General features: G+C 38.2%; 1 protein-coding gene across 1 annotated transcript in view; it reads right to left on the bottom strand.

The window, feature by feature from the left end:
- LOC137992007 (lamin-B1-like) overlaps positions 1 to 10,000 on the bottom strand; it is a 12,574-nt gene that overhangs the window by 1,445 nt on the left and 1,129 nt on the right. Inside the window, exons 2-8 of the mRNA XM_068837042.1 lie at positions 7,317 to 7,599; positions 6,739 to 6,918; positions 5,780 to 5,905; positions 4,701 to 4,921; positions 1,586 to 1,769; positions 1,020 to 1,127; positions 377 to 496 (exon numbers count right to left, since the gene is read on the bottom strand). Of these exons, the coding sequence (XP_068693143.1) occupies positions 377 to 496; positions 1,020 to 1,127; positions 1,586 to 1,769; positions 4,701 to 4,921; positions 5,780 to 5,905; positions 6,739 to 6,918; positions 7,317 to 7,599 (1,222 nt within the window). The remainder of the gene's footprint in view (positions 1 to 376; positions 497 to 1,019; positions 1,128 to 1,585; positions 1,770 to 4,700; positions 4,922 to 5,779; positions 5,906 to 6,738; positions 6,919 to 7,316; positions 7,600 to 10,000) is intronic.

Here is a 10,000-nt window from a genome sequence, read left to right as displayed (position 1 = left end):
TGGATAACTCCACTTCAATGCTGAATTTTAAGCAAATCCATCACTGATGTCAATGGCTCTTGGACTAACCATGCTTCATTCTCAGAATCTACAGTATTTCTGATTTAATTCTGCTATTTGCGACACATTACGTGAGAGAAACAGACTTCCTGTTAACCATGATTAGTTCTTTAATGCCACATTTCTTTATTACAACTTTGAAATTTACATTATTCCATACTAATGGATTGCTTGGCTCTGCTCATTTGTACATGTTACGAAAATAACGAAAATCTGAATAATTAAAATTGACACCAGCTTGACTTGAGAGAAGCTTAAGGTGAAAGACTTCTCCTTCATCATCCTCACTGGGAAACTTGCAAACACAGTCACAAACCTGGCCATCAGCATCCTTCAGTACCGTACGCGTTTCCCTGCCGACTCCCCAGCTTGCTTTTTGTCTAAAAAGCAGGTCTGTAGGGGGTTTATGCTGGCCACCACCCTGAGATGCCCAAACCTGCATTCCAAGAAGGGATACCCATTGTAAGCACCACAAGGCATAATCCACTTATTTACGATTTACGAAGGGAAATGTTCCATGGCTGAATATCGGATTAAACAAGTCTACATTTACACAAGTCTTTTTTCTTTTATGATTTGTTTGGATATTTTTCCCCACAAAAGTAATGTTGGAATGAATAGCAAATGGGTAAGTTACAATTTTCCAATACGCTTTGCCAGATGTGATACCCAACTACCACTAGCCTGCGAACGTAGACGTATTTCCGGTGGTAGTTTCTCCTCGCAGGCTAAACTACCACTCACACTATTAACATTAAAGCTTTAAAATGGTGTATTGTTTTCTCCATAACTATGAATACTTTTTGAGTAAAAAAGGTATTTTTGTGGATGGTCATTTTACATAGAGTGCAATTTAGCAGAAAGAACATAAATGGGAAAACAAAGCAACCCCAAGTTAACTGAAGGACAGTGCATCGACTAAACTTCACCATGATTTTTTTTTTTTTACAACAACTTACAGTTACATAGCTGCCACTTTTTAAGACATATTTAGGAGTGAACTTGTAGGTAATTGCAGTTTCACCATCCACTGATCTTTCCAAACACCAACCACCAAGAGAAAAATCCTGACATGACAATCAAAGCAACACCTTGAATTAGAAATCAATGTTTACACCATACCCCCGTGTTGTTCACTAAGTTCATTCCACAGGGTCATAAAAACGTATTTTCTCTAACTAGCATTGAGGGAGATCCTGATCTTCAGCCAAGATGAGATTCCTGTGTTCATGAAAACTGAAGCAAACTTTCCGAGATCCATTTCACTTTTTTTGTCGAAACAGAAAAGTGAAGATGAATGGGACTTGTTGCAAACCCCTTAACTAAACAACAACAGGATGAGAGAATACCTGATAACAAGAACTTGCCCACAATTTCAATATTTTACAGTGACAGAGAGTTCCAAAGTATTACCCGTAATAAATTATTCACGTACATGTATCACTGTCATTTCACAGAATGAATGACACTTTATATACCCAGCTTATAAAGAAAGGAAAGAAAGACAGTCCTTGCAAGCACTCACTTGAGAACCACTGTTAAATAACTTGATGTATCTGCCATCTGCATCAGCTTCCTTAATTTGAATGTATCCTTGGTGAGAATACTTGGTTCCTACGGATTCTTCTTCTGTACGCACTCGCTTGACAGACCGTCTTTTGGATTTTGGGGATCCAAACACAGGTGATGAAGGTGGAGTAATATTTAATCTACGGATCAACATATTTACTGTCATAAATGACATTACATAATATTCACTTGCAAAAACCTCACAGGATATCACTTTCCCACAAAAGTACAGTACCTAACACTTTATCCATATTTCAGGTGAAATGCTAAAAACAGCAACAGGTTTAAAGTAAAGGTCACTTGTTACAAAACCTTTACTAATGTTTAACTTAGGCTTCATAAGGCTTCAGTAGGCCTAAAAACAGTGTTTAGGGCTAAGGTTAGCCAATTTGAATGTTCTCGGTTGTTTTGGTATACATAAAACAACCTGTTACAAGTGGCATGTGGAATGAGACCTGTGTTTCAAACCTGCCATGTAAATACAGGGACTCGACACTAACGATAGCCAACTAGCCACAGGCTAGTGAAATTTCAGTTTTGGCTAGTAGCCAACCCACTTGCCATTGGGGCTAGTAAATATTGTGAAGCAGTGGAGTTCTGGACGAAAACATAACTGAAAATTATTTCTTATGGATAAGGCAAAAGGAGAAAATAGAAACTAACAACAGAAACTGTAGGCGGATTATATGGAATTTACTGCCTTAGAAAATAACAAGTTCAAAAAAAAAAAAACTGAAGAGGAAACCAACGCGGATTACAGTTTCCCCACGCCACGTTAAGAACGATTAATCACGTGTGAAATCATGCGGAACTTCTCGGCTGCTGTTTCCATAAGCGTGCCACTCCGTCGCAAACAATCGCAAGCACCTTCCGAGAGCTTGATTGTTTGTTATTGTTTGTTATTTGTTTAAGCAGGTTGAGGCTTTGGCAGCTATTCAGCTGATGTGGACCTGCTATACCCACCCACCCACCCATATACTCACAGAAGACAGCCACAACACCGGGAACTTCATCCTCAACTCTTCTCGAATAGTGTGTGGGTTCTTTAACGTCCCACAGGGAACTACGGTAATGAACATGGAAGATATTTCTGAGACGGGCCTACGGTTTATAGTCCTTATCCGACAAGACTTGAAAGTCTAACCATTTGTGGATGTAATTGCAAAGGCAGCACTTTCTCCTCTTTTATTTTTATAAAGACTGCTTACTCAACCAAGTGAGCCACCGGTGCGCAATGTGAAACACCTTTCATGTTCACCGATGATCGCAAACAAGACGCAAGAGATATAAAATTTTCTATCATTGCGTCTTGTTGGCGACGAGTAGCAATGCAAAAGCGAGGAAACAGCGATATGGGAATACAATCGTAAACTGTTTGTGATTGTTTGCGATCAATCGACGATACTTTTGTGCACGTGATACGTTTTAACGAATTAGAGGCAAGTATAAGTAATGAAAATGGAGTCAGAGTACGATTGTGGCAATGAGGATACTCCTCAAAACAGTGTGAATTTAATGAATATCGTAAGGGAATAACCCACCAAATATACCTGTAGTAAAGTTCTTGATCACAAAGAGCCATGTCCTACAGTACAATTCGATACTGCCTATGCTGCAGCCGTTGCTGCTCCTCGAAAATGTATCGGACCCAGAATTGTTGACTTCTCTTGACACTTCCTCTCTGCCTTCTTCTTCGCAACAACTCCAACATAAGAAGTTGAACACGACGGAAAACAAATTCTGCTTTTATTTTTGCGCCCTTTTCTTACGATGTAAAGAGATCAAGTTGCGTAAAGCAATCACGCATATGGAAAACAGGATCGCAAACAAAAACGCAAAAGGTGACTGTTTGCGACGTTGTTCCGTGTATGTGGAAAGAGGTCAAGTACTTGTTTATAAATTGAATCCAAACATAATTTATTTCAAATTTAAAAAAAAAGGAAGAGGCAATATGGAGCGACTTACTACGACTCTCAGTTGATGAATATCGTAAGGTTAAAGTTACCGTAAGGTTACGATTCTCAGTTGATGAAAATCGTAAGGTTAAAGTTACCAAGTTGTCAAGGGCAACTTCCTTCGTTTCCAAGAGTAACTTTTAGAGCCTTGACGTCACGAGTGATGAGCCCGCCAAAATCTAATTCAAATTGGCGACCGTTACCAGTTAAATGACGTCAAACCTCGAAAAGTTCCTCTTGGAAACGAAGCAAGTTGCCCTTGACAACATGGTAACTTCAACGATGAAACTTTGTCACCAAACTTCCCTGGTGGTTTACTAGGAATGGTGAATCTCATAAGAGAGAAAACTTGCTCGCGAGCACTGTGGCCGCCGAATATTAATTGACTCCGAAAACCATTCAATCATAAAACGCACAGATTGCTGTTTGAAACTATTAACAAGAATCTTACATGTATATGAGGGCAAGTCTGTCCTTTCGCATTTCCTTTATATCTAATTTAAGATATTATTTTCCCGCATTCCGCTGCTTTTGTGCTTCATGCGTAGAATGGCGCTTTCAGGCTAAAATTTCAATCGCAAATAGCTATAATCAAAGGAACAGGCTTTCCACAGACTTCCAAACGAGCAGTTTAGTTCTATGTACGGTTTATTTCTTAATTTACTTTATTCCTCGTTTTCCATACTCCAGTGCATTTGTGTGTTGCAAAGTTTTGGCAACGGTTCTGTGAGAATTGGCCTAAAAGCGCGAGTTGTGTTTGCAAATGTGGAATTTTTTTCGTGATAGTTTTTACAAATGAATGAAACTGCGCATGACGAGACTGGCTACTGCAAATTTAGATTTGGCTAGTGAAATCAGACTTGATACTAGCTAGCCACTCGGCCAGTGAGCTAAAAGTTAGTCTCGAGCCCTGAAATAGCCCACTGGGTGTCAAACTTTGCGGTGGGTTTTTGAATACTGATATTTTGTGAGAATAATACTAATACTAATATTAATACTGATATTTTGTGTTTCTTCCTACACGTTGCCCCTCATATCTATTCATTGTTTGTCCACACACACACACTCCACAAAGAAATACAAATGTAAGAGAATCTGATTATACGTTTGACAAACCTTGATTCTTCTCCTTCTAGCATTTTCCTGTAAGTTGAGATCTCAATATCAAGGGCTGTCTTAACTCCCATGAGGTCCTCATAGTCCCTAAGGGTAGCGTCCATTCTTTTCCGCAGCTCTCTTATCTGGTTATCTCGACTGGCAATGGCTTGATCAGCACTTGATTGGTCACTAGCTCGCAGTTTTTCCAAATCTTCAATTCTCAGCAACAGGCTGTCATTCTTAAAGAAACTCGTACATGTCCTTATTGCAAATTCTTAGGACTCAATATCATGGTTTCTTTTACAACTTAGTTTTTCAAACCATTTTTTCAAGTAAAGCCTACATACAAGCAATGTAAGCAATGTTACCAAATTGTTTTGTCTAAGAAAAGAATCTCCCCATCTATTTGCTTTTCTACAAGTTTACCTTTTTCTACATCAATAGTAACACTGCATTTAGAGGCAAGGACCAAGATTATGCTATTAAGTGCACTCATGATAACTCTTCTCAGATAAGAAGCTGTTGTTTTGAACTTGCCCCAGTCCTTTTGCAGAAAATGATCCTCTTGAAGCCAAAACAAGCATGGTGACTCCCCCTTTTAAAGATTATATTTACTCATAATAGGTACACAGAAAACATGAGAAAAAAAGTTGTATTTACATGTAAATGATGCGAAACTGCATTTGGAGCCAGACACTACATGTAAATGCAAGGTGATGACTGTGGTGGCCCATTTTGCTTACACTTCTTTGCAAGATCGAGCAATTTGAAATCACTTTACTAAAAATTATAGCCCGGACAAACAAGTAGCCTCAAGTTTTCAGTAACATTCATTAGCTTTTGCTATATAACAACAATTTTCCTGATTGATCAAATTTCTAATGCTTCTTACATGTAATTCAATAAAAAAAACACTTTGAATAAAGGGCATACAGTATCTTATTTTTTTTAATGTCCCGTGTATGAATATCAATTGTGTCAAGTTTGACAAAAATCTGGATAGTACGTCACTTTCAAAGGAATGACCTTAAGCCGATACCCACATTTAACTAATATTTGTCAAAAATGTTAAGCCATACTTTAATTCTGGACTTTACCTTAGATTGTAATTGGTGAAGATCAGATTTAAGATTTTCCACTGTGATGGATAACGTTCTTTTGTCTTCTCTCACCACTGAGAGCTCTTCCAAGTCTTTGGCAGACATCTTCTGTAATTCATCATACTAACAAGCAATAGAATGGATTTTTTTCAGTTCTTAATTCAAGGAATATGATTCTGCAGACTAAACCAATTAAAATTAATCAATCAATACTTAACAAAACAAAGAAATAAGTTGATCAACTGGGCTGATAAGATAGAATGACCACCATAAAGAAATTTGAAAGCTGACATTTGGAGCATTAGCCCTTCTCCAAAGCAAATTATCCACCATAATATATCTTGCATACACCTACAAATTTGTATGGCATAACAGAGGATTTTTCAGCTGACTTTTATTTAAAACATAGAAAAATAAAGAAATAAAATACTCGGTCATCGTTCTTCCATTCTGTTTAAAATCTGTGTTTGAGCCTCTTTGTTGTTGATATTTTTTTGTTTTTCTTTAACCCTTTAACTCCCAGGCCGGCCTGAACTAATTAGTATTTCACTCTGTCTAACGCCAGACGATTTTACTTGTCAATGGGGAACCCCTGGGAGTCAATGGGTTAAAGTAGACCAGGTCATTACATAAACTGACCTGGCTAGAACAACTGTTTTATTTATATCATTTCAACTCATGCTTTACCTTATAAGGTTGAAGACATGTAAACAATAATTATTGCCTTCATAAAGTTTGAAGACTTTTAAAGGAAAAGGAAAGGAAAAGCTACAGGGAGATTAAGACAACCCTAACCCTAACCGCACCCTCTGAACCCATTGACTTCTGTGAGTGAGACTTAACAGATTTTACTCTGTCCAATGCCAGACGATTCTACTTGTCAACACAACATTTTCACTTTTTAATAATTCAAAATGAAATTCTTAACAACAATAACCATTATATTATTTTGGTACCTTGGAACTGTAAAGGTTGTCTGTTTCATCTCTGTATTGCTTGGCTTCAGTATCATACAATTCTCTCAGTTCTTGGAGCTTTTCAGCCAATATTCCTTCATATCGTGACTTGGTATCGGATGCAATTTTAATGTGCTGTGTTTCAACACTTTTCAACTGTGAGCGAATGTCAAGAATTTCCTGTAAAAGAAACACAAATTTGCATGTTACTGTTACGGGTAAAAATTAATTTCAGGTCAAAAGGATTTGAACCCAGGTTGATTTGCAATTTCTTTGTCCCTGTTTATGATAATGAATACCAGACACAAAGAAATAATACAAATCAGAGATCATTATTGACATTAAATTTTTAGCAAAGAAACAAAATACTGAAATTCAACTTTAAAATCGATAGAGAATTTGCCAAAAATAGTGACATTAGCCAATCTGTGAAAAGGATGGGTTAACTACAATGCCACCATGCGAATTGAGGTTCGTTATTTTGCATTATGTAATCTCAAGCAAGGTACATGAACTGTACAGTACATTTCCTTAGGATATCAACATTAATGGACATAAGAGACAGAAAAACTCATCACCTTATTATACATTTCCTTCTTAAAGCTAAGTTCTTCTTCCTTTGACTGCAATTTGTTTTCAAGGTCCACTCTTGTGAGCGTCTCCTGCTCAAGGGTGTATTTCGCAGACTCTAAAGAATCTTTAAGTTCCTGGCACTCCTTGCGTAACTCTTGTAGTACTGATTCAAGGCTCCTTGCTTCCTGGTTTACCATTAACAGCTGGGATTCTTTGTCAGAGAGCTTTCTCTGTGCTGCCTTCAAGGAATCATCAGTCTTTTTATGTGCTGCAACCTCCTTATCTAACCTATTAGATCAAACAAAAGAAAAAGGGTGCTGTAACAATAAATCATTTGCTGAAGGCGAGGTGAATAATGGCGAATACGAACCAAGACGAAGTCTAGGTTTTTATTCACTGATATTCAGCAATCCTGAGGTGAATAAATTACTGTTTAGTATAATCACATAGGTGATTATTTCAAAAATAAGCATTTTCTTTAAAACAATCTGTCACTTCAACAAAAAGGTTTGCGGCCATTTCGAAAAAAATCTCTTTGGTGATTATCATGTAATAATCACCTCAAGTGCAACCAATCAATGCACAAAATTTTCATCAATCACCTTGGTAATAAAACTAAGTAAGATTAGATGTTGACGTAGCAAGTATGCGGAAAAGAAAAGAAAACAATTACGGTAACTCAGAAAAAAAAATTACATAATATATCACATAATCAAAATTTCAACCTTATTTAAGCTAAACACCATGTACTCTCCTAATGGGAGAGACCATTATCAAATACAATTGCATGAATTTAAAACAAATCAAATCAGTGTTAGTTTTTTGTGGGAGGGCAAAAACCAGAGCACCCACAGAAAAACCTTTTACAACAAAGTAAAGATCAAAAAAAATCAATCCACATAGGACATGAAGTCCAAAAACTGAAAGCACACCACACTGTGGAAGGCAAGTGTTCTCACCAGTGCACCACCCTTGTTCCCCAAATTAGAACTCATGACTAGCTCAGTGGAATTGTTGAGAAACAACTTCATCAAATTCTGTTTTTTTGCTCCCGCAGTGAGCCTGAAGCAAACGCACAAGGCAGCTCTCAAATAAGGAGAAGAACACATTTTTGAAACGCAAGGGTTTGCGGTCAAAGGTGCAAGGGATTGTGATTATGTGTAAATGGAGGAATTAAGATGCACAGGATGATCTTGTTACACAGAAGTGCTCTGTTTTTCATTTCACTTTTTGTATCCTAAAACCGTAGATATTTTCATTGTCACGCAACAAAAAAAATCATCTTTCCACGAAAAAGGCCACATCTTTTAACTACCTCTCAAATAGTCCATTTTACTGTTGTAGGCTTAGTTACCTGGGCTATGAATGAAAGTGAGGCTGGAGTTGACCTTGCTTTGATAGAAGCCTCACTAATGTAAAATTCTTACAAATTAGCATGACAAAAAACCATTAACATATGAAAAGGAGGGAGGTCTGTATCATAACCAGGTCAACACCAGCCTCACTTTCATTTGTCTCATAAGCAACACAACGTTGCGACCATATCTCACGGTCTTCTTCAGGCAACTGACAACTTGTCACGTGACAGAAGTGCTACATGACAAGCGGCTACCAATCAGCCTCACTGTCCTGTCCCACGTATGTGACAATGAGTGTCTGAGCCCTCCCTTCCTATTGAGGGAAGGGTTTTCAACTCTCTCCCAAAAGGCCTCTTTAATTCCTCTCCTGTGCCAGTGATCTTCTCTTTCCAAGACCACCACGTCCGTCAGAGTAAATGCGTGACCAGTGGAATTCAAATGTGTATACACCGCTGAGGTCTGTGCTGGATTAGAGCTTGGTCTTCGATGCTGGATCATTCTTGCGCCAAGAGACTGCTGAGTCTCCCCCACATAGCGTTCCTGACAATCCTTGTCCCCACACTTTACTCCATACACTATATTAGCCCGTTTCGCTTTGGGCACACTACCCTTCACTCGAACTAGCTTTTGTCTCAGGGTGTTCCAAGGCTTGTAACAAGTAGAGATGCTGTGGGCCTTAAAAGCATTCTTGATTTTCTCTGAAATACCTGCTACATAAGGGATCGTAATGTTCGCTCTTGTTGTTTGTCCCTGTCCCGTCACCTCGGTCCGTGTTGTTAGTCTGTCTTTTCCTTGCACCCGCCTTCTGGAAGGCCCACTCTGGGTAACCACATTTGCGTACAGAGCTTTTAATATGTGCTTTTTCCTTTTCCCGCTCAGCTGTTTCACTGATGACTACGTTAGCTCTGTGCTCCAGGGTCCTGATGACCCCGAGTTTATGAACCAAAGGGTGATGTGAATCGAACTGCAAATATTGGTCCGTATGAGTTGGTTTACGGTATACAGATGTAGACAGTGAGCCATCTTCATTGATAGCGACAAGGCAATCAAGGAACGGTAAGGAATTACTCGTGAGATTCTCTTGTGTAAACTTGATGTTAGGATCAAGACTGTTGAGGTGTCGCAACGTTGTATTGCTTATGAAACATTCTCAATTTTAGTTCCAGATAACGATTTAAATCTACTCAAGTTACTAATTTTTTCAACCAAATAGCCTATCATAGTGTCACGCAAGGTGACAAATGTTGTATTTTCAAAAGACGTCTCAGAACTGGAAACTTGGAAAAAGATTTATTTCTAGATCATCTTCAAACTCCTTTAGCTAAAAATTT

Source organism: Montipora foliosa, chromosome 2 (genome assembly GCF_036669935.1).
Source record: "Montipora foliosa isolate CH-2021 chromosome 2, ASM3666993v2, whole genome shotgun sequence".
In the NCBI taxonomy this organism is placed as follows: domain Eukaryota; kingdom Metazoa; phylum Cnidaria; class Anthozoa; order Scleractinia; family Acroporidae; genus Montipora; species Montipora foliosa.
Note: the sequence above shows the minus strand (reverse complement) of the source record. Positions and strands in the feature narration are given on the sequence as shown.